Source organism: Tachysurus vachellii, chromosome 15, assembly GCF_030014155.1.
Source record: "Tachysurus vachellii isolate PV-2020 chromosome 15, HZAU_Pvac_v1, whole genome shotgun sequence".
NCBI classification, from domain to species: domain Eukaryota; kingdom Metazoa; phylum Chordata; class Actinopteri; order Siluriformes; family Bagridae; genus Tachysurus; species Tachysurus vachellii.
Window position 1 is genome coordinate 14691470 of NC_083474.1, and position 26069 is coordinate 14717538.

The window sequence follows — 26069 nt, forward strand, 5'->3', positions numbered from 1 at the left end:
TTCACTGTGTTGTTTTGGGTGTCGGAGTGGGTGCAGTTCACAGGGGGACAATAACACTGCTTGACGTTACCATTGCTTTACTTCAACTTATGATATGGTCAGGACCAAGTCGGCCAGTCGCTCGTCGCCTCCTCTTCTCCTTTCAACCCTCTTAGATTACTGAAAAAGAATGTCTTCTCCAAGAGGAAGTGCTAATTCATTTAAGGAGCAAAGAGATTGATTTATTACAATGGAAAAAAAAAAAAAAAAAAAATTGGTACGTACAGAAAAGGGCAAAAGTACAGTAGTGATCATTTTGTAATACATTTTGGCAATTTTATTTGCATAATATTCTCAAGTTTAAGCTTTTCAGTAGTGGCCAAGCTGAATCTGACTGACAGAGTCACTGCTCCTCCATTCAGCAGGCATCTTCTGCGCGTAATTAGCCTAAACTCTTCTCCATCCAACGGCCAGAAATTCACACTGAAGTTTATCTGAATGGTCAGTCCCAGGCTGACAGGAGTAGGGATATTTTTTGTTATTGTTGCCTGCATTAGCTTTATTGGTTGACCTGTTCCTTGTGTCTTCCTATTGAATCGGTTGTTCAGACAGCAGCATGGGTAGGCACATACATTGGAAGGACACACCGGGATGCCTGAGCTGATGAGGATTTATTTATTATCTGCTCGACTGACGGGCACTTCGACTCCCTTCTGTCCCATAGCTGTAAAAAGAAGAGATATGGAGATGTTTAGCACAGCAACAAGAAAAATATTGTTATAATTATGCTTAATTGAAGATCTGGAACTTTCTAGTGGAAATAAAAAGCCGAAATCTTCTAAATCGGATGTCTACGCTGGATGAGATTTCTGCTTTCTGCAAAGCGCTTACACGTGTAGCATAATATAAATACTTAACTAGTTAAATATCAAAGCAACTATGTCAGTGAACACCAAACACTAATATATCAAAAGCATTTTCAATTTAAATTAACATAAATTATGCAGTTTTTATTTAACATGAATGATGCAGACTGTGTAACATATGATATCAGCACGAGGCAAAACTACATCAGCACAGTAAACATGAAGAAAGACTGACATTATTATTGGCTGTATTTCATATGTAAAGTATACAAAACAACTATAGTATATTATTGTATATTTTATTTATAGTCTGATTAATCAGTTCTGTAGAAAGGTACTTACCATGCAGCAAGAAAAGGAAATTTTACACCTACTATTGGACACTTTTTTGAGCACTTAATAATTAAGCACTTTTTTTAGCAATAGTTTTTACAGTTTTAGTGTAAACTCTAGCGGGTGTTGTGTTTAAAAATACCAGGACCCCAGCAGTTTATGAAATACGCAAACCAACAAAGCCCACCTGTAACTAACAACCACGCCACTCTGAAGACCTGTATCTGCAGGATTTTATGCAATGTGCTACCACACGATTGGCTGTTTGGATATCTGCATAAATGTGCAGTGACAGGTGAGTGACGGCATATATATGCTGTTAAAAGGTCTATCAAGTTCCTTAAATGTTCCTGAAGTGGACCTGATAGATAACCACAACAACTTTGCTCTGCTTAACAGTGTTTGGAGTAAAAACACACCATGGTGTCATTTTTTTCTCCTGTTTCACTGCTTCACTGACTCGGTACCTGCATTATCATTTAGAAACCAATATAAAGTGTGGCATGCTGGTGTCATATCATAAAAGACATGCTCTATTATTTTAGTAAAGCTTTTTTCTGGAACTTACCTAGTCTGTACTTTTCCTTGGCTTTGGCTCGCTCTTTTGCATCGAAGTACCAAACTGTGATGGCGTATCTGTGACATGAACAAACAAACGTGGTGAGACCTGCAATTAAGTGCCTGCATGCTAGTAAGTAAACATTTCAGACATAAATGTAAAATATACTTTGACAAATCTTCTTTTAATACATTACAACAATGTGTTTGCTATACTGCCTTTGTATATATTTTCTGAACGGAAGATGTGACTGAGTGTCCGATGTGACAAAAGGCAAAGAGAAGTATGAGGCAAAGCTGGCTGAGGTCTCGCAGCGTAGCATGCAGAGTTACGCTGCAAGGTAGGCTTAAATTTGTTAGGCTTGTTTATTCCACTGTCTCGCTCTCCGCTCTGTGAGATCTGCTACTCACTCAGGAAAAGCGTATTTCCTGTGCCCTGCCTCACCCCCAAGCTGTCACTGTTTCATACACACTACACCTACATTCTTCTCAGCCACCTCACTAGTGCGTTCACAAATAATAAAATCTACCCAATATTACACAGCTAAAATACAATAACTGTATATGTATGTATAATATTGGGTAGGTTTTAAAATTCGCAGTGTATATACACACACACAAACACATATGTATTAAAAGAATTAGAACATGATGAAACTAAAACCAAAATGTATAAACATATCTAATTACAAAGTTAAACTATGAAGTGAAAACAGCTTTGTCCACAAATTTTCACCCTTACTCACACACACACAAAGTGCACATATGTAACACAATGTCAATTTTACATTTTCATCTAAAATAAACAGGGCACTAAGCAACCGCTCATGTTCATTTTCTCTACACCGCAGGCCATTGGACTTTAGTTGCTAGTGAATTTCACTAATTATATAGAAAAGACTGGTCTATGTATTACATTGCGTACCTGAAACTAATACTGAAGCACTGCTGGGTTCATTAACATTAGACTAACTATAATAGTGTGTAAACCAATAGACAAGATTTGCCATTAATCCAGCTGACATTATGTAAGATGTTACGTGATGCAAAACTAGTAGCAAAGAACACTATCCAACTGGCTAACGTTAACAAACTAAATGAACTATTTCAAATGAAAACTGAAGACAGTATATAAACTCACAATTCATTAAAAAAAAACAACACTGACTCAATTCGCACTCCAAGGTCAAGCATGAAACAGAGTTTTTATCTGGCTCAATGAAAGACCAAATATTAAAAGACAAGATGAGACTTTCTAAATGAAAAAACACTAAAACACCTTTTAAAACACATTTAATTATATGTTTTATGGAAAATTTAACAACATAGTAGGAACAATTGAAATGCAAAAATGTGAAATAGAGTGTGTGTGTGTGTGTGTGTGTGTGTGTGTGTGTGTGTGTGTGTGCATGTGTTTGTGAGAATTAGCATGCCATGCCTGGCTAGGTAAGAGGTTATGAAAGACGTGTCAAGAGGAAGAGTGTGCGTGTGAGCACATAAAAAAAGCAGTCAAAGTTTACAAGGAAGTAAGAAACGTGTGATATTGTGTGTGTGTGTGTAATGTGTGTGAGAAGTCAAGCAGCCCTGATGGTGCTCCCTTCTGCTACAGTATGCTGACTGTAAAGCAGCACAGCAGAGCCAACTCACCGAGTAGAGAAGGCCGGCTTCACTTCATGAGGATTTCTCCTGTCTGACCAGAAAACAAGCAGGCGGTCAAAGAATGGCTCGATGTTCGCGACGACGTTTCGGCCCTCGGGGTAGATCTGCAGTAATCCTCCATGAACCTGAGCCACACAGACAAATCCACACAAATAGATCACAAATGCTGATAAGACCCAGAAATCACCAGAGGATTATAATCGTCTTTATAATGTTTTTGCTGATTTATTTGCTGACTATGTAATAGAAACTTCCTCAAAACAGCAGGTTTGAGTTCAGCAGCTAAAGGAATTAAAAAACAACATTATACTGCACCTTCACATCCCAGTTCTTATTCAGATAGTAGATGCAGGTAATGCAGCGTCCATCTCCGTTTGGATTATCCACGTGACGCACGTATTTCGTGCCGTTGCCAGGGTAACACGCCACCATAGCCTGAAGAGGAAAGCAGAAAGGTCATTCTGAGTAACAGTAGCAGACTAACTGTGGGTGAACAAAACACTAAGTGAGCCTTCTTATAATCTAATCTTTTTAAATCCTGTATTATGGTCTTTGTAATTTACTATCTATGGCATAAAAGGATTGTGCACAGGTCTGTAAATCATTTTAAGATTTAAAAAGATTTAAAGTTGATTTAACTTCACAATGTGTTTTAAAAAAAAAGAAAGGTGTGGAAAAAACAGATTAATTTACATGCGTTACATTTCACTCTTGAATGATAATTAGTGCACAAAATGACATTTGGGGGGAAATAAATAAATAAATAAATAAATAAATAAATAAATAATCACTGTCGCTCATTTTCTACCGCTTATACGAACTACCTCGGGTCACGGGGAGCCTGTGCCTATCTCAGGCGTCATTGGGCATCAGGGCAGGATACACCCTGGACGGAGTGCCAACCCATCACAGGGCACACACACTCTCATTCACTCACGCAATCACACACTACTGGCAATTTTCCAGAGATGCCAATAAACCTACCATGGATGTCTTTGGAAACCGGAGTACCCGGAGGAAACCCCCGAGGCACGGGGACAACATGCAAACTCCACACACACAAGGCGGACGAGGGAATCGAACCCCCAACCCTGGAGGTGTGAGGCGAACGTGCTAACCACTAAGCCACCGTGCCCCCCTAAATAAATATCATTTCTAATAAAATAAATAACACTCTCAAGCTGTGATTATGATAGTTATTGAATGTCAATTGAATGTCAATTTAGTGCTGTAGTCAATTTAATATGACTACAAATTTAGATTATTAAAAAACTTTACATTATTAAACCACAGTTTTCCTCTTATATAAATCTATGGTTGTCACATTCCTTTAAAAAATACTGCGTTCAGATTTCAATCCAATAAACAGCCTAAGCCTTCACGGATTTATAATAGAGGAAAACTAAATCAAATAGAAGCAAGTGTTAAATGATTAATAGCAACTTGTTGTAATTACACAACTGCATAAATGATGCAAATGCATTATATAAAAAAACGAGTTCCTTAGGTGAAAAAGGGAGATATGGTTAAGAAATGTAAAAACATAGATATTAATTGACTTCTATCATGCAACTAAAGTTCTAACATGGGGTCATCATCAAAAAATTTCATATCAATTTCAAGACAATTTCATATTCGATCTATACAGTTCATTCTGCACATCAACTGCACTGAAAGTTCAGGTGAAACAGACTGAAATATCCATAATATACAGAAATTATGTAACATTACACGTGTCAAGAATACACCACAGTTTGTTATAATGTACAGCTTCTTTGTACAGGACAGACACAAGTTACCCAATGATCTCAAACTCAGACAAGTGAGCTGTGTTGGTTTTAAATATGGTTCATGTTAGCAGAGGAGATAAGAAAGCAGACTCACACACTCTCTCTCTCTCTCTCTCTCTCTCTCACAGAAACACACAAACACACACATTCACCTTTTTCCATTCAAATAAATGTAATACAATCTCGGGCTTGATGACATTGCAAAAAAAAAAAAAAAAAGAATGTTTTTGTTTTTTTCAATTTGCTGACTTACTGCATCTGAAAATTGGCATAACTTTGGAACATGTAGCTTTGCAAAAATAGTACTATGTATAGCAAATGGTGCAAACAATATCTCTTTTAACCAAAAAAACACACAATGCACTCTTTTACTACATATGATGCTGTTACTATCTTTGCACAACTCGTGTTTCTTTCTCCACAGTAAATAGTGGCTGTGTCTCCTTCCCTGTTTAGCGCGATGTCAAATTGATGTGACTACACAACTGGATATAAGTATAATTCACTCTAAATAGCTGTATGATACTGTATGTATAAATATTGACTGGCTATACAGTTTGCTGTTTGAGAAAGAAAATATTCATCGCTCGACACAGTTAGCTGCCCTAGCATTTTACAAACAATAAAAAGCATGGGCGTATTCTATTCTTTCTTTGCTACAAGCTTGTTTTTTTATATCATTTTTGAAAATTACATTCTCAATTTGAACGTCTTGACAATCATTTTAAAACATTAATTCGTATTAACCGAAATAATCCTGAAAATCAGCCAGCATTATCGCAAACACAAGCAGCTTTAGATGATTGTGTTTTTAAGTGAAAAGCCCTGCCCGTCTGCTTTCATGCATCTCCATGTCACAAGAATAAAGAGTTTGTATCTGACCTGCCTGGCTGCACGTGCGCACATCAACTCTGAGCTAACGCTGCCTTAAGCCATGAGTCTCCTGTTGCAGGTTGTACTGCTTTCTTTGCCAGTGGAAGCACTTAATAGAAAACCACAATTCACACGACTTGTAAGCTGAAGCAAGGACACAATGCTAAAATTAAAGTTAGGAACACGTTGTTGAAGAATCACTTTAGCCTTCCGTTTATTTGTGGTTCCACAGCCACAAGAATTACATGAACATTAATACAAACCTTAAATTCAAACCCGAAATTAATACAAACTGCAATACTGCTATACTAATAATACATGCAGTGCAATGCATTCATTTGATAAACAGTTCATCTGGTCAGAGAGCAAATAACTAAATAACATAACAATGACAAATTACAAATGTTTTAGGAATGGAGTTCAGTTTTCAAACCTAGTACTGATAAAGCACAACTTGTGCTGCCAGACACATGGCTGCAAACGCTGTGGTCTAACGGTCTAATAGATTATGGGTTAGGGTTAGTAGGATTCATGGTGTCCAGGTGTGAAATATTAGTGTGACTGGCATGTGTACAATATGAAAACCATTTCCCCTTTCTGTGTTTTATCTGTTTGTTTGTCCTGTGTGAATCAATCAAAATTTCAACATGCATCTTTTTGGTTTGCACTATAGGCTTGTTTTAACTGTGTGTTCAAGTCCTGTGTGTCTTTTCAACAATTCCGACATTTGTTACGTTCATGTCACTTTAGTGACTTCAGAGCAAAATGATGGAGCTGTAACTTCAAGACTTTTACTCTTTAACAGGAAAATGAAGAACAGAGGCTTTTTTTTAAAAAAAACTTTGCTACATAAACCAAACACACAGTATCTAAAATCAGCTTCTGAAATGAACAAACATTTCAATTGCAACATATTTACCTCCACTTACAGATGCTGTATGCACTAATTCAACCAAGTTTTCTTACAGACACATCCCTATCTCTGAAACACGGAGCTCAAAGAAAATACAAATTTATACTGGCATTAATGTGTGTTCAACTTATAAATACATGTAACATGTATTTGTAACATGACTTGAACGAAGCATGATTAATTAGTTAATATTGTAATACTGAGACTGTTATCAAACATTAAATTTGACTTTAAAGCCCCTAATTGCTACTAATAACGTGTGTCTGTTTTTCTAAAGCATCATATCTAACATAATATAATAACCATCCATGAGGCTTCTTGTATATTGCTAACCTTTTAATCCATATTCATTATGACATGGCATGCATCAGCAGGCATGCATGAAGTAGACTCTTGGCATGGTGCACTCTTAGGTAAGAGACGTATCATCAACTGAGTGATGGTAAACTGAGCCATCAGGGTTCCTGCAGTAGTTGGCTGATTTGGAGATAGCATCAGTGCTTTATCAAGCCCCAGAGAAAACGCATGGTGCCTTCCCCACCCAAACAAGCTCTTGCTGTTATTTTAGCTGTGATCACGTACAGTATCACCCCCTCACTGATGCAGCCGAACACACCGTCCAAGTATTGCACAAAACCTTCTGCTTTTCTCCAAGTGTATAGATTCAATTTTGCAATATGATGTTTGCTCACTTGTCACTTAAACACCACACAATAAAGATCTTGAAAAGCCACTGAAAGCCATTTTCTTCATTTTAAATTCTGTCATTTGCTACAGTCAAACTTCGAGCATGTTTGCTGACCGATCAGTTACAACTGCAATTTGAGTAAGAAGCTACAGCGATCTGCCATCTACCAACACTAATTAGTTAAAGGCTGGATTAAGGCTGGATGACAGGATGATGTAATCAGGTTCTTGCTATGACTAATACATAACCCGCGCTAATCCTTTACATACAAGAATATAGCTCAGTTGTGTAAGGAAAACAGAGTTAATAAAAAATTGTAAACAGTTTATGAAATCAGCTAACATAAGCAAAATATGACTGTTTTATTTACATTTACTTATTTGGCAAGTAAGACAAGTAACAGCAACTTAATAAAATCCCTGAATTATCTCTGAATATTCTAGTGGCTGGCACATAGGCTACAAATACGTTAAAAAAGCCAAAAGGCATCTTAAATTAATACCTCCTGAAGTGTCTGCATATGAGAAAAAAAAGTCAAAACGCAGGCTGTTTTATAAATCTATTTACATTCACTGGCAATATATGAACGAGGCCTTTGATGAGTAAAACTCAGCAAAATAAAAACAACGTACTCGTAACCGTAATCAGGTACTTCCTCCTTTTCTCAAGATTCTCTGATCAGATTGTCAACTTCTGTGTTTAGACCAAAGAAGCTTATAAATAGCGTTTAATGTTCAAAGACAGAACAGAAAACCTGTGACTGAGGATGATAGATCCCGAGCTAAAAATAGCAGCAAAAAAAAAAAACGATCCACAACAAACATGTAACAAATCTTGGAGCAAAGACATATCAACAAGTGTGTGTGTGCTGTTGTTTTTTTATACTTCTTAGATAACATTCAATCCTCTACAGGAGCACTAAAATCTAAGAAAGCCAAAGAAAAAGAAGTAGACCTCTGGAGTGCTGAAACCATTACAGGTCACAGTTGAACCATTAGCAGATGAGCTATGGCTTCATAAACATACAGTGACATGAAGAGGTTCACTGACAATACTGAGGAAATACACAATACGCTTGTGAAGTATGTTGTATACAAAGTGTTCCATCAAATCCTACCACAGCGTAATGTTTGTGTAGACGGCATCAGGGTTATTAACCGAAATGTTAAGTAAACCTGCCGCTGTCCCTTAAAATGTACACTAAGTAGTCAAACATGAATTCTCTTAACAGAGGAACACTGTGGTATGTGTAAGAGTTTAAAACACAGGCAGGAGAATCCTGACAGAAGAACACAATCTCATCTGTCCCAGTTCTGTCTCTGTTCACCCCTCCATTTTGTGTACTGTATGCCCACATGCCACCCCGTTCCTTCTCTTTCTTGTTCTCCTTTTAATCTGAATCTTCAGTGATTTCACCTGTTGCTTGTTACCATTGTCTCATTCATGTATTTGAACTCTTTGTGTTTCTCTGTGTGTCAATCAGGAGAGATCATATGATGCACAGATTTCCTTTGTTCCTTGTCGTGTTCTTGTCTCTCATGTGTTCAGCTTGCACGTCTGGACTCTGATTACAGATGTGCGTCCGGTATGCTTGCTGTCTGACTGCTTTTTGACCTGACTGTTGTACAGATTACTGAGTACTGGATTAGCGCAAATAAATAAGCACTGACTGCACACTTTCTACCGCAGACCTCTGTTACAAGCAAGGCAGCATTTTCTATGATAACAGGAGGAATCACTTTAATTACTTCTGGTTATATGAAAATGTGTCTCAGCAGCTTGAACCTTCACTTCAAGCATCAACACAGCAATCTAAAAAGCATCAGTACTGGCAGGTGACAAATAAAAGTAAAAACCGATGAAAAGTGATATAATGCTGCTTTTCATAGATTCACTGAATAGGACAGGGGCTGGGGGGTGCAGGAGTGGTGCACGGAGCCTTGAGAGGCATTTATTTTGCTGGGGTCACTGAATGGTTTGAAAATTCTGAAAATTAAAGAGCACCACCAGAACACTGATTAAATATTTTGGAACAGTGGCGCTCATCTCTCAGGCACAATTCAAGAAACCTTTATCAAGGTACTCTGAAGGTGTTCTGGTGGCCTAAACACCTTACAGAAGCTGCATTTTATCCCCCTTAATTTATTATAGATACTGTAATTACTTAATTAGAGAAAGCACCGATCCGACACCCAGTATCGGGTCGATGAAAGATCAGATATCGTATCCTGTAACAAACGCCAAAGTTTGGAAATGGATTTAAAAATGTAATTTTGTTTTAGAACTGGAAACGTTTACATAAAGAGACTCTTTTTTTGCTTGGATTTATTATTATATTCATTCTTTACTATATTTACTGTGAAATGATTTTGTGTGAAAGAGAAAAGGGCTTCAGTTAAAAAAAAAAAAAAATCAAAAATCACTGAGACAGGAATCGATATTGGCTGAAACTCAAGGTTTCAGCTGTAGAAAAGCAAGAGTGGTGTCATGCTCTTTCTACTTAAAATAGACGATCACTCAAGATGTCATATGATCAAAATGTATGACTCATAGAAAGCCTGAAAACTCATGTGAGTCTTGTTTGTGAAATTACAGAAATTCAAGAGCTTTACCTCTTACTGAAAATGACACCAGTGTCAATATCATGAAAGCACTGAACAATTTTAAGTAATAAAAGCTTAACCATTGTAACTACAACAGTCTCTACCATCAGATTTATCATTTATTCAACAAGGAGTTCTTAGTAAACCAGTAAACCATCTAAACACAAACAGCTCATAACAACAAGAGGGAAAAGAACATTCATCCATTCATAGACTTATTGCTTATTCTCTCAAAGATTGTCAAGGAGTCATAATTTACTTTTCTCTTTTTTTTCAAAAATCAATCGTCAGTTTAATCATTTAAAAGATGATGTATTTTAATGGCTTTGCATATTAAAGTAAATATAAAAAAAAAGGACTTATACACTGACGAATATTTTTCAAAAACACATCTCGGAGCAAAAAGGCTTAAAAAAGGTTTAATAGATTTATGTTGTGCAGAAACAGGTTCTTAATCAGTTGAATGTTTTATTTTATGTAAAAATACGATTGAAACAGTATTCATACGGTGAGGCCACTAAAATTCTGCTTGAAAACCAGCATTGAGTTAAACTAAGCAGTGTGGGCTATAGAAATCATAACGTTTTAAAGTGTATTGAATTGAATTAGTGTTTGATTCTAGTGATTCCCACACATACTACAAGTCTTGCAACTAGAATTGAAAAAACAGGATGAAGTGTTTCTGAAACTTGCAGATATTGACTTTTTGCGTTATGAAGCACACAAAGCCCAGTACAGAGGTGTAAATGCATGGAGAATAAACAGAAGTGGAAAACTCTTTCATCTTATTTAGAACATGGTGCTCTTGTAAAAGAACCCTGACTGCACACATTTTGTGCTGTTATAATAACGGAACGGCAAGTAAGACACGGGAATAAGATAAGACCGTACAAATACAGGGACATGGGAGTGCTGCTCGGGGCAGATCTAACGGCTCTGTACTTTCACAACATTTGGGACAGTAGAACAGTGTCATGAATCAGTGACAGTCCCAGGGTGTGTTAAAGACTACTCTTCATCTCATATGATTGGCACTCTTGATCACCTTCTTTATTATACACTAAAATGCCATGCGTCATCATTTCACTCTTTTTGTTTTCAACATGTTCATTTAAACCTGTGACACCTTGTGACATCGGAGTCACATCTTTAAGTTCATTTCATCCTAAAATCAAATAACGGAGGCACCTTTAAATAATTTGCTAAATATTTTGGACAAAATAATTTTTTTTAATGTCATGCTTCAGGTCTATTGGCTTCTACTACAGCAAATTTTGTTGTAAGATTCCTGCTTGTTTTTTTTAAATATATGTAGATCTTAAAAAGATATAGCTCAGATATCAACTGTGTTGCTTTTTAGCAAGGTAAATGATTATTTTATATTCTTTCATTAGGGCCCGATCACCGACTGGTGCGAAGCCCTATTGCTTTTGCTCGGGTTTATTATTATTATTTATTTTATTTATTTTTTTTCCCACACATTGGCCAGCTGAATGCGGTAAACTTTTAAATACTCCTCCTAGGGGATTCATGCAATTGAGACCAGACTTGGCCACCATGACACAGAGATATTGGAGATGCAAAATTGCAAACGGATTTTTGATATCTCAAACACTGTTGCCATGGCATTGTGTCAAAGTTTACTTTTATTTCAGGCATATTTAAGGCTGTTGGCATGCTTAGATTAACTTGAGATTTGACACATACATCACATTTGTTGGCTGTTAAGTGTGGACAAAAAGGTCAGACAAAGGTGTGTCTCTTAAGTGGCTCACTAGCGCCCCCGTTTGTCTAAAATGTGGGGTTTCATTTACCTACAGTCCCCAAATGGGTCAGTAACAACATAAAATAGTCCACTGATATTTACCCACTTGATGCACTTGCTCACCGTGCATTGTTTTCTGGGAGGCACCGTATAGCGATAAAAAAACGTGCGAGGGCCCGCCATCGCTGCTTGCAGCTATATTTTTATATTAATTCCCTTATCTAACTTTAAGGCATACAAACAAACAAAACTTAAGCATTAATACACCATAAAGAACATCAAGAAAGTACAGTAACTGCCAGTTGTAACTAAATAATTAACACTTACTTTAAACAATATTAAATGACAATTCCACAATGCACAAGCTGAACAACACCTTAATGTGTTGTGCATGTTTGTGTTTGTAAACTGCAGAATAGAGCCTTAATCTTTTACAGCGTTGAGTAAATCAACATTTAGGAGCCAGCTGGAACATAATTTTGGCTCAGTTTTGTTAACGTATATTTTTTCATGCGTTTCAACAAACATCATTTAAGCTAATGTGTTAACTTATGTTAATGAAATGTATTCACGCAGTAAATAATGTTAGTTAGGGAAACTATATTGTAAAGCATTACATCTATACATGACTGAATAACTGCTATTTAATTAATACGATTCTTCATCTACTTTCTTATAGTACCAGAGCTTAGGGCTTATTCCCACTAGGTAACATTTAACACATTAGTCTAATTGGATCATCTTCAATCATTTATTTATGTCTACAGGAAGTTTATGTATAATCTGTGTATTTTAGGGGCTTTTTACACCAGGTCTAAATGCCCTCCGAAACGTTTTCGAGACGGATATAAATCCGATCGTTCAAACCACTTCAGGAGGTGGTCTGGGACGCATTTCATATGAAACTGGACAGGTGTATATGAACGTGGTTGTTCAAGCCACATACGTCAGCGCTATACTCCTCCCAAATTTAACTACGTCACTCGAAAGTGATCTTTCACCCAGGTGTCTCGTTGGGTCTTAAAATGCACTGCTGCCGCCAGCAAAAATGCAGCAAACAATAAATGCTGTTTTTTTGTAGCATAACCGTCGTAAAGTTTTTTCGTCTTCTTTTTGTTTGCATTCTGAAAAGCGCATGTACCAAAGCGCGTTCCATTACAATTACCCTGGAAATGAGGTCAAATATATTTGCATTTTGGGCGGGAGTAGAAAGATCGGATTGATATCCAATTTGCCAAGACGCATTTATTTGGCCTAATGTAAATGGAACAGTTTTAACAAATCAGATAGCTATCGGATTAGAGAAAACACATGAAGTGACCAGGTGTAAAAAGGCCCTTAGTTTCTTTGCATTCATCAGAACTTTACACTAAATTTGCCATGCTCTCCTCCAAACTGACATAAGAACTCTATACATGGCTTTCCCATCTTTCGGTTCAGTCGAGTTTAAGTCACTTTTTTCCATTTCATTTTTCTGTGATTTAAGTCTTTCCTCTTTATCATCCTCTTCATCATTAAAACTAAGATATTTTGCAATTTATTTTCAGCAAGGAAGTAAACAGATTTAAGTAACCCTTTCAACTTCTCTTCTCCCTGCAGGTGCACAGTTTTGTAACACTGGAAACAGGGAGAAACACTCGGTCACATCGTTCTACAGTACATCCACTCATGCACTTGATTTTCATTGATTTATCATGAATTTGATAAAAAAAAATGTTGTGACTTTACGTGTTATTTCAAGTTGCTTTGATTTTTTATGCACTGAATGAATAAGGAAACTCAGCTTCCTAAAAATATCATTGTTTTTATCTATCTATTTTTACCTATGACTTTTTAAGTTCACTTAATTATTGAAGAAATTACATCTAAAATTTACAAGTGTTTTTTAGATTTAGATTTTAGAGTTAGATTTATTCCGATTAGCAATACTTTAAGTAAAATATTATGTGTAGTATATATACAAAGCTATTCGTGTCTTCCTGCAGTTCAAATATAGATTGAGTCATTAAGTGTTGCTTTTATTTGCTTGAGCCATTTGCCTCTTGCAACATCACATCCCAAAAGAACATTTTATTTCAAATGAGTATTATTAATAACAAATAAAATTATTTATTGAACACTGGACTTTATCATGCTGTTGATCAAATTAGAATACCCAGTGTGTAACATGTCTGGAACAGCAAGTCTGGTGAAATTTCCCACTTCGCATATTTACACACTATTTTACGAAATTTCCAACAAGATTAAGCACACTTCAAGAGCCCAGAGGATGCACTTATCCAACTTAGAGAAGAAAGTGTGGAATGTTGGACACCTGCAATGCTCACAGATTTGCTTATATAGCAGAAGAGGGGCAGGGCTACCAGGTTCTGACACGGGATGAGAAAACATGTTCAAGATAGGTGATGATTCAACAGTGGACCAGACATCTTGCATGTCTTTAACATTACCCACTTTGTTTGGACGTCCGATATTATAAATATTCATTGCATCTGCTAAAGCTAGTGGCTGCACGTTATGTACACTTGACATCATTTGCCATGGACTGTTGAATCAGCTTACACTTCTTGTTTTATATTTATATATAATAAAAACAAAATCTGGAAACAAAACTACCCTTCACAAATTCATACATTAAGTGGGAGAGTGCATAGTGTGGAATAGTGTACAGTATGGAATCTGGGATGCAGCTTGTGCACCATATCTGGCCTTGTGTCTGTCTCATTGTCACACACTGCTCACAGATAACTATTCTCTCAACTTTACATGCCCTACAGCTTCCAAGGCAATTTCACAATTCCCTTAATTTTTTGGGATCAGCTGGTTACTAGCCTGGTTGAGACTTTGGTGTGGTTGTGGCTTTCAGAAGAGGAATCCCTTGACTCAGTGAGGCCAAACCACTATAAAGTCAAGCAGCTTTTTCTATCCAAACATCCCAGAAATGACTCATTTCAGAGTACTTTAGTCACTGCCTCCTACTTAATGCTGAAACCCGAGTTTCGCTCTGAAGGTCACTGCAGGCTTTAAGAGGATGAGGAGGTATTAGGAAATATGCAGTCCTTCTCATGCAGTGTGAAAACTGACATAAATTCAAAGCTAATAGCGTGGTGACATTTGAATGCTTTTCCCAGTTATACTACTGTACTGGTGTAAATGGCATCTAATGATATCACCTATGTTCCTGTTGTTTCACTGACGTGTACTTCTGCATGAGTCGGTTGTGCTTAACCGGCAGTTTAATATGTGATATAATTGACAGTGTGCAGCACTCAGCGAAGAGAGGATGAGAAAATCGTTAAAGCGGTAAAAAACTTCCCCTGTCTGTCTGTCTGTCTCTCGAACACCACCCCCACCTACTCCCCAGCATCAGCCTATCCTATTCGTCTGCACTGGTTTTCAGTCATATAGGCAAGGAGGGAAAAAGTTATTTACTAGTGTTATTGTGTTAAGGTCTGGCGTAGGCAGAAGGTGGGATGTGCCATTGATGATATTCAGGGTACGGCGGCCTCATCCCAACCTCACCTTCTGCACGTCTTGTTGCCAGGGAAACCCAGGAGAAATATTTTTGCCAACTAGCAAGGAAGGACTCGATAAGTCACCAGAGCAAGCAAAATGGGGAAGGGAGGAGGATTGAGCGGATTAAGAGAGAGAGAGAGAGAGAGAGAGAGAGAGAGAGAGAGAGAGAGAGAGAGAGAGAGAGAGAGAGAGAGAAAGAGAGAGAGAGTGAGTCAGGGAGAATAATGTGGGAATGAGAAGGCAACCGCTTGCAAGGACTAGCAATTCTGGTGCAATGTTATTACAGATTAGGCCACAACACTATCAGATTTTCTCATTTTGTCACATGCTCTTGTCCTCCTTTCCCCCTCTCTTACACTCACCAGAAGCAGGGCTCTTAAAATGTTTTAAGCCAACTTTTAAGTGTAAATAATTTCTTTAAGGAACACCTCAAAACTGATTTATTCATTAAACATTGTTTTATTTCGTTCATGTTTTGAGTTGCTGAGCTTTGTATTAAACCCATTTGATGCATGTGTCCAGCCAATCATTCATTCATTCATTCATCTTCTACCGCTTATCCGAACTACCTCGGGTCAAGGGGAGCCTGTGCCTATCTCAGGCGTCATTGGGCATCAAGGCAGGATACACCCTGGACGGAGTGCCAACCCATCGCAGGGCGCACACACACTCTCATTCACTCACGCACTCACACACTAGGGACAATTTTCCAGAGATGCCAATCAACCTACCATGCATGTCTTTGGACCGGGGGAGGAAACCGGAGTACCCGGAGGAAACCCCCGAGGCACGGGGAGAACATGCAAACTCCACACACACAAGGTGGAGGCAGGAATCGAACCCCGAACCCCGACCCTGGAGGTGTGAGGCGAACGTGTTAACCACTAAGCCACCGTGCCCCCTGTGTCCAGCCAATGATTATGATTTGTCTGAGATGTCAATTAACTGAGCTAGAAATTGTTCTAACTGTGGTTTACAGCAATTATAATTTACTGGCAAAAAATATTTCTGCTGTAACCCTCTTCTACTTAATGTTAACTGACATATTATTGTCACTTTGTGCATTTGCCTCTGAACCAGGGCACAGAAATATTACAGTCATAGTATTATTGTGTAATTTCCTCTAAATGAAAGAAAGCAGCTTTTGCACATGCAGAGGCATGTCGTGATTTCTTATGTCGAGTGTGACATTAGGAATGGGAAAATCCATTTAGATGCCTTGTAATTCTCTCCTGAATGATCTGACTGACACAGCATATTAATACTGTTATCAAACTTTTACATAAGATCCAGCACAACTTATTTCCCTGCTCTAATACAACGCTACTAAATCCCTCACATGCTGCAAAGCGGTTTAGAAAACTGCCGCATATTTTGGAACTTATAAAATATAGTGTAAATATAATACAGTGCCCCATTCAAATGATGCAGAATGACTTTCTTTGTTGTTACATTAACAATAGAAAGATGCAAAGTGACAGATAATTATTCCTTGACAGAGTGATATGCAACATCTGAAATAAGATGTTCTTAATTTTATGCTAATTAAGGGAGAACAGAGTAAAGCATCAAATTCAAACGACTGGCTTGAATTCTACCTTTGCTAAATAATGCATTCTGCAAATAAATCCCATCTACTGCTTAATATAAACAAATGTAACAAAAACGTAAGGGTTAGTAAACCTTACAGTCAATTGCAAGCTTTCACTAAATGTCTGTAGAGATTTTTTGAAAAAAAAAATTAAGAGCTTAGTAGGACATAGCACAATTCATTGGTTTTTCTGCTGAGTGTAGATACACTATTTATGGGCAAAAGTATGTAAACACCTGGTTATAACAACCATCACTCTATCTGCCCTAAACTGTTTGAAGAACACAATTTGTTCATCTTTGTGCTGTTCCATTGTGATTTCCATTCACAAGAATGCTCCAGGGTGACAATACACCTGAGCACACATTGAGGTCCATAAAGACATGGTTTGCAATGGAAGAACTCAAGTGTCCTGCACAGAGCCCTGAACTCAACCCCACAAGTTTGTTGATGAAAGGAAAGCTGATGCCTTTGCGCCAAACATGACTGTCTGAACTCATTAACACTCTTTTGGCTGAATGGACAATTTGACACAACCGTGTTCCAACAAAGTGTCAGTTATTAGAATATCAAAAGAAATCTATAACAAAGTGTCCAAAAAGCATGGGTGTGGACACTGTGTTATATGATTGTGGGCAATTATCAGGTCTCCACATACATTTGACTATATAGTATAGCTAGAACAGTTTACTAAGCTGTCAAAAAACCTATTGCAAAGCCTAGCATGTAACATGTAAATGTTAAACCGTGCATGTCCACAGTAGCGGTCGCTGTATGCCCACAAGTGACATCCAAACACTGCCTATTAATAAACCTCGGTTAAACCATACTGACAATTGACAAATTGCTCGTGTCACTTGAAAAGGTTGACTCTGGCAACTGTAACACTGAAAAACTCCCTGAGATAATATGAGGAAGGAACCCATCCTCAGTTGGGGGGCGGACCGGAGAGTGTGATCATTTCCTTTCTACAACTGTATGTGATCAAGTGGAATTGTAACCAGGAGCTTTTGAGCAACGTATGCGTAATGTTAATGGCCCTTTATATGAAGGTCCCAGTAATTGTGCAACGGACTGTATGGCTGTCATGTGTTTGAGGAATGTATGGTGGGCATCATGGAGAAAAAGGAAGCGTACATACTGGCATGACACAACTAGCTCAAATAGCCAGACGTGCGTCATAGGTGCAGTTCCACTCCTCCCTGTCGATGTGGGCTGACTGGCATGGTGGAACACACACACAGCATCTGGGTCAAATACGTCACCATACACAGCTCAACCTTTCTTTCTCAGCAAATGTGTTTGCTGCTTGGCATGCAGAAAGTGCGATAACCTTCAACTGCACTGCATTTGCATCGTTAAGTTAGGCTTGTTTGGTTTATAAAATTACTACAATCAATGCTGTACAATGTATTTTTGAATAGCCTGCTACATGTACTTTTTTCAAAGGACAGGAAAATAAACGTCTCGTCTAGGAGTTTTGACAATTGTTTACTCGAAAACACAAATACACAGAAAGAGCATGGTAACACTACACAAGTAATATCAACACACGCTCACTCGTAAGCTGCAGTGGCAGCAAGAATGCATTGTTTTGGTTCAGGGTTGCAGGTACATACTGACAGAAATCTCTACAAACCTGAAGCTCTGATCCTGAGAGCTGATAGGTGTTGTGACACTACAGACTGCTCCCTGAATAAAGAAAAACATTCAGAGCGCTTAAAATGAGTGGACTTAATTACATCATTTCACCCTGCTCACAATTTCATTCCAACTTGTTCTGACACTGTCAAGATTAAAGCTTTGATTTCTGCCATTGTTTACGACAATCCGTATTAGTTGAGTAACGCGTAAATAAAAGCTTTCTGTCTAGGTTATGAAAAAGCCCCAAATACAATAACTTATTAAACCTCTGATCCTTTCGCATTAGGTTTTCAAGAAAAGATCCTATAGAGACATCTGGGCTCTAAACAGCCCACCTCTCCTAATTAGCCTCAATGTACAATTAACATGTGGATACATCTTCAACTTCTCAATTTCGGTAACGAGGCAACTAGGACTGCACAAAGTAATAGAGGATACACGATGAGACTTCTTCCCTTCATAATTCAGCCATTACTGACTATTATAATGACCCACAAAATTGCCAAGCACAGCTAGATAATAAATCAGAAGATTCTAAATATCCAGTCATGGTTAAAATAACAGAAAAATAATAACAACAAAAAACAGCAATAGTGATAGCAGAGATTCAAATTGAAACCACACACATCTCATTTTTGATCAAATGTTTCAATTGAAGACAGCAAGCATAAGACTGTGTGTGTGTGTGTGTGTGTGTGTGTGTGTGTGTGTGTGTGTGTGTAATGGCACCAAAATATGAACTGGAAACCAAAGCAGAGCAAATTAGTACATGAAGACCAAGCTTGAAACTCCACCGTCTCCCTAGTTTGCCAACTTCCTATAAAATCTGATCTCTCAGTCTTTCTCCATAAGTGATGTTTCATCACAACACTGATGCGCCAATTGCAAACAGTTCAGTTTGTAACAAATCTCGTTTATTTCTACCTCGTTTATTTCAAAACTCAACACGTCAGACAAAGAACTTTTTAGTCATCATCACTCTCCATCTGAATTCCTTGAATAGCTCTGGGTTTTAGCCTGCAATAAACAACCATGCTCTTAAAAATAGCAACCCTGTGCTTTCAGTCTTCTCCAAACCAATGTTGCTCTTTCTGCATTTACAAAAGTCTAAAAACTTACATTTTAAAAACAACATTAGGACAAAAACTCCACCAGCAAGATGAGTTTACCATCCAAGCTTCTCTTCTTCAATCATCCAAAACACTTCCTCAAACTTATAATAACAACCTCCCTACATCATTCATCAGAGTCTTACAGCTCTCCTCTCCACCAACATGGTCACTACATCACACAGTTCATAACATCATTTATAACATCTTGACCAACAGAAAAAAATGTCAAATACACACGTTTACAGCCTGATCCCTTTTGGGCACCTACCATCCAGCAGCCTGCTAAGTTTCTGATTCACTTCCATTAAGAGGCCACTCTTCCTCTCAGCATGACCAATCTTCCTTTATAACCGTATATTGATATACCTTTTATCCACTAAATAATAATAATCCTAGGCACAACTAGAATTTATCCTTGATAACCACTTAGGCAGGGGACATTCTCTGTCATGTCTAAGCATAATAAGACAATTCTGATACACAAGACTATAAAGTAACTGCTTCCTCTTTTAGCCATGAACACACCCTGATTTTAGCCATGAACACTCCCTGATTTTCTTCTTCACCTACCCAGACAATGACATCTACTTTATGGAATTCTCAGATATTCCAGCAACTCCAGAACTGCCTCTCTATTCATCATTCCAAAATCACTCGCTTGAGTCATGTAAGTCTTCATCATGTGGGAGTAATATTTGCTGTAGTTTTGGGGGCATGAATGAACAGGCAGTGTCATTCTTATTTCCTCGTCATATATTGTATACTTCATAGTCAATAAAGACATTCCACTTTGTGGCCCTAAAGCCATTACTTCACCACCACACTACCCCAAGTCTCAGCTTTCACCCTACCACTCGACAAGTTCATCTGGCTGCCATTAATGTCTGGAAAGTATTTAACTTCATGCTTTTTCAAAGAACTTGTAGATAAAAATTTCCAGAATGTAACATCCCCAAGAGTTTATCTAGACGTGAAGATGAAGATACTCAGAAAAAACTGCAGCCCAAGTTCTTGTTGCACTCCACTCCAATTTGTAACAGTTCCACAACTGCTCTTCATATTCATCTATTAGAGGAAAGGTTCTGCACTTTCCCCACATTAAGCTTCATTACGTCTTAAACAGTGAGCCAGAAGCCATCTAATGTTTGAACTGACTAGAAAGAAGTTGGATTTTAGTTTAGTAAAAATAAAAATAAGAGCATATTACTGTGTAAAAAAACACTAAAACATCATATCGCCATTTAAAACGATTTAAACCATTTTTTTTCTCTGGCCTCTTAAATCTGCGAGAAAAAAAATGACTTTTGAAAAGACTGAGAAACTTTGGCAGACACTACACTGACCTACTGCTGAAATATTTTGTGCCAGTAGTAAAGTGATTCCAGCCAAAGACATTAATCATAAAGTCTGTGTGATCAATCTACTGGTCACTGCCATAAAAAGACACCATAACTGAGTACTGACTTGCATTTGCATTTTCAAAAGAAAGGATCTTCCTGTAAATTATGTGAGCACCAAACACATTTTTACAAAAGAACAGTTAGTTTTCCTAATTATAATGCAGTTTAAATTTCAAAACATAATCTCCTTTATCTATAATATACAGCGTGTCCAAAAAGTCAGGAAGTAATGGGAATATGTTGAGCAAATATATAGAATTAGAAATATATAGAACAAAAATCCAAAATTGCTGATCAAAATGCAAAAACATGATATTGCAGCTGAGAAGATGAATAAAACATATTGTAAATAATAAATGCTTTAAGAATGAATAATAGGTTATAAATAGAAATTTAAAAGGTTTTACATTCAGTGTATGTAATTTTTCCGGCACTGACTTTTCAGAAACGATGCAATGTGAAAGTGACTAAAACAACCAAGTCTTCAAATTTGCCTAAATAAACAATTTCTAAGAAAAACTGTATGAAAACAAAAAAATAAAGCTGACAAATACTTACAGAAAAACTCTTGCTAATTTAACTTCCTAGCTATCTTATCTTCCTAGCTACCTAATTATATTTTTAATTTGTGCTGCAATTGTATTTGTGTGACTTTCAGGGTGAAAATGAAATGACTGACATTGAACATCATAGAAAGGCTTATATACAAAGATTAAATATTCTCTACAAAACTGGAAACAGTATCATTTCCATTAAATATATAAGACATTCTTTACATTGACCATATTAGTTAAGGACCTTTCTGTATAACCAAAGAGTAAACCATGAAGTGGAATTATTTGGGTTTGATGGTCTGTACATATAAAATACAAGCTCACAAAGCTAAGGCCTGGTCTGCACGTATTGTGTCGCAGGCAGAGGTCCACATCACTGCGGCTGTTCTGCTGCCACACTGAACGTTTTAATGTTTTACTATGATCTCTGCTCTTTGAGACTTTGAGAAACTTGGTATTTATCAATATGTATAGCGAGTATACAAGTTACAGTTTGTGAGATGTTTAATGATGTCTTTTTTACATAAATTCATAGACACAAACACGTGTATACAGCATGAAATGCTATGACTGCTTTATAATCTAGTTTTAGCTTAACTGAAGGAATATTCCACAATTGCTCATCCGTGATTAAACCACAAAGAGCATTTTCACCACATTACTATCTACTGACATAAAAGTAATGAAAAATTCACTCACAACTCACATATAATGGAAGTCTAAGGGCAGGTTTTAAGGGTTTATTCATTCATTCATTCTTCATTTTTTCCATTCAAAAATGGGACTTTTTCAGAGAAGAGAATTTATACAATTAACTCTATACTTTCCTCTAATTAACAAAAGTTAGATAAGACTACATTTCTTCAGTAGCACGAATTTTCCTGACTGTTTTATACTTTTTTGTTAGCCTGTAACAATTTGTGTTTTTTTATTATATCGTTACGTATTTTATTAATTTATGACAAAATTTAATATCTACCCTTAGGCTTTCATTATCTGTGAGGTTTAAGAAAACAAGCTTTTCTCAGGTCTGGGAAATCATTTTAATTTTCTTATATAATAATCAAATAATTATAACATATGTAATCAAACCAGCTATAGATGTAGAAGATGAAGAAAAGGTTTTAAACCATAACAGAATCTCTTTCAGGAACTAGGTATAATCGTGCTCTGGATAAGATCACATCACATCACATGATGTCATATCACATCACAAGTCTCAGGCAAGTGACCTAGTGAAAATCCAGCTGACTTCCCACATGCTTCATACCAAAGTGGTTTATTTGCATATTGCACAAGAAAAAAATGCGATGCAATCACTGTGCACACGTAATGCAAACAGTTAACAGAAGGGACTGGACTGCTCTCGGTATCCAGACACTGATATTTGACTACTGATACACATATAGGCCTATAACTTACCTTAGTACGGCCATTAATTACATATTCCCCAAGCTGGCCGTTTGCTGAACTGTGCATGATGGCTTCGTCAACATGAGCCATGAGAACACCAATGGCCTCACAGCCAGGCTCTCCACCCTCCACCCAGGCTATCTGATCTCCACGGATGTTCTTAGATGGGATGCTCCTCTGGCTCACCAGCTGTCCTCCACAAAACTTCCCACTGTGATTCAGCATCTCCACCTCCTGCAGCACCCGTTCACCCAGTTCTGGGCCCAGAAAGTTATCCCTAACACAGATGCCATAGTATTTCATACAAGGCACTATGTAGAGCTGGGCAATACTCTCCATGGACCAGGTGGCTGCAACTCCTCCCGCCGGCGGGACAGAGGGCACCCCAGCCGGACCTGGGGTCTGGACCACCACACTGTGCCCATTCTGAAGGACTCCTTCAGGAGAAGACGCATCCTTCGAGCTGCTACAGTGATTCGTGTGCTGGCTGTTACCTGTGAAAGGCCCTGTGGACAGTGTGCTTTTCACCTTTTCTGTTTTAGAGTCATTTTCTAGCCGTCTCCTTTTGCAGTCGGGAGGCGGTCTGAGGTCTTCAGGATGCTTCGGTGACCCCAAATCCGCTCGGGCTTCATCTGAAGCCCCGTAGATGATCTCATCATCTCTCAATCGCTGACTTCTGCATTTCAATTCTCCGTTTGATCGCTTCACAAGGAGGGTGGAGCTGTCAGTTGGCCGCAGGGTGCAGACGGCTGGACCTTTGGGCGTCTCACTGGGTCCATTCTTCTGCCTGCAGGAATCTGCTTGTAAAGGAAATCCGTTGTACTTCCCACCTCGAACCTCCAGTGATGATACCACCTCACCGTTGGTCTTCGGTTCCTGCTTTAGAGCAGAGACTCCGGATTTGAGCGGTATACCCCCCAGGAGCTCGGCCGGGGCAGATGGGCTGCAGCAAGTGGCCAGGCCCATGGTTGCGGCTGCAGAGCTGCCGCAGGCCGTTTCCTTCCGCTCGGGACAAACGCTATCGGGTCCGTGAGACGAAGAGCTTTCTTTTAACAAGTCCCTACTGTCAGAGCTCTCCATTTCATGTCGTCTGCTCCCGGATGCGCACGTAGCTCACGTCCGATCCTCATTTTCTACCCAGTGCTTCGTGCACATAGCCGCTTGCTGCACAACCGGCGGCGCTGTTAGTGTGAGTCTCGGAGGAAAATGTCTTTTCACGCTGAATGAGAAAACAAAATCCTGATTTAGTTAGTCACCTTGAGATATAAGGTAATAGTATAAACGAGTGAAAAATTACATTTAGGTTTAGAAAACAGTAAAAAAAAAAAAAAAAACCCTCAATCGCAACTAACACACTTTCACCTCCAGTTAATCGGCTGAAAAAGAAGCTCAATGATCTTAATTATACAACTTCTATCCTTTAAATGAAAGCGCATTGGCTCTTTGTCTCAGTTACTTTCTTATACAAGTTATAGTCCTGGCTGCACAAATGAATAACTAACAGACACAAGGCCAATAATCAGTGACCAAAAACAAACCTGCTCTGTAAAACATGGACATTTAAACATTTACAGAGACTATAAGAGCTAAATGTATAGCAGGTTCAACATTATGTACAATATATTATCTCAAGTATATTAGTGAGTAGAAATAGCTTTGAAACCGATACCGAATAGACACATTAACGTATTTACAGTATTACTCTAATATAAAGCTAATGTATGCTAACTAGCCAGTATCTAAGATACGTGTAAAAGCCGTTAGGGTTTGAAATATAACCGCTTACCTCCGCACGCGCACTGCTGTATATAACGAGCACCCGGCTATCACACAATTTAGGGCACTACGGAGATATTATTTCGGCTGTCCTTTTTCACTACGTAGTGCACGACATAGGGTGTAAACGCCATAGTTTCTCGACCTATGTAGTGTACGTATAAGACGTGTAAAGTGTCGTTAAAGATAGAGCCTGCGCGCGTGTATCTCCCCCACCGGCCCCTCCCTCTTTCTCTCTCCATCAGCGCCTCTGCAGCTCACACGTGCGCACCGACCACGTGACAGAGGGCTCGCGCTACGACAACAACAAATAAATCTTCGTAGTAGGCTTTTTGAATAAACAATAAACTTTAATTATAGTATATATTATCTTGGGTCAGAATTTTTCCCAACTTTATTGTGATCTTGCAACTAACAAAATTTAAGTACAAAAACTAGTAAAATTTCAGGGAGAAAAAATTAAGAAAAGTAAATGCAAGGTGTATAAATAATAACAATAACTAACACCTTAAACTGACTGAGGATTTGTCAAAACACATTTTGCTTGTAATAGCACTCAGTATTCTTTACTTTCATAAATGTTCCAGACCTTGTGCATAGCCTTTATTATGTAAGTTCACAAGTTGATAGGATTTAGATCTATTCTCTAACTAGACTATTCCAAAATGCTGAAACCGTGTGGTTTCTTCTGAAACCATTCCTTTGTTGTCTTGATTTTGGGCTTTTGGTTGTTATCATGGTGGAAGGTGAAATGTTTATTCATCTTCAACTCTCTAACAGAGGTCTGCACGTTTTGTGACAACATTGATTGGTATTTCGAGCTATTCATGATTCCCAATATCATGAAAAGAGCTCCAGTCCCAGCTGAAGAAACGTAACCCAATAGCGTTATTCTGGCACCACCATGCTTCACGTGATTTATCTTGGTTTCACATTTTTTACATCACAAAAAAATGGTCATTTATCAGGGGTGTGTAGACTGTTTATAGCTGCTGTAATAGAATATAAATATAGTTCATGTTATATAAACCTCATG

The 26069-nt window shown here is 38.0% G+C and overlaps 1 protein-coding gene across 1 annotated transcript; it reads right to left on the minus strand.

The window, feature by feature from the left end:
* Nucleotides 1–290: 290 nt before the first annotated feature.
* On the minus strand, nucleotides 291–25268 carry egln2 (egl-9 family hypoxia-inducible factor 2). Its single transcript, XM_060888085.1, has 6 exons — nucleotides 25044–25268; nucleotides 23267–24476; nucleotides 3711–3830; nucleotides 3384–3520; nucleotides 1747–1814; nucleotides 291–703 (listed from the first exon to the last, which is right to left on the minus strand). The coding sequence occupies exons 2-6, from the start codon at nucleotides 24335–24337 to the stop codon at nucleotides 651–653; spliced, it is 1449 nt and encodes a 482-aa protein (XP_060744068.1). The 5' UTR covers nucleotides 24338–24476; nucleotides 25044–25268; the 3' UTR covers nucleotides 291–650.
* Nucleotides 25269–26069: the final 801 nt, after the last annotated feature.

Coding starts and splice junctions, on each gene's coding strand:
- egln2 (XM_060888085.1), bottom strand. CDS start 24,337: ATGGAGAGCTCTGACAGTAGGGACTTGTTAAAAGAAAGCTCTTCGTCT. Junction 3,831..23,266: donor TAATTAATGGCCGTACTAAG/GTAAGTTATAGG, acceptor TTTCCTCTTCAG/GCTATGGTGGCGTGTTACCC. Junction 704..1,746: donor CAAGGAAAAGTACAGACTAG/GTAAGTTCCAGA, acceptor TTCTTTTTACAG/CTATGGGACAGAAGGGAGTC.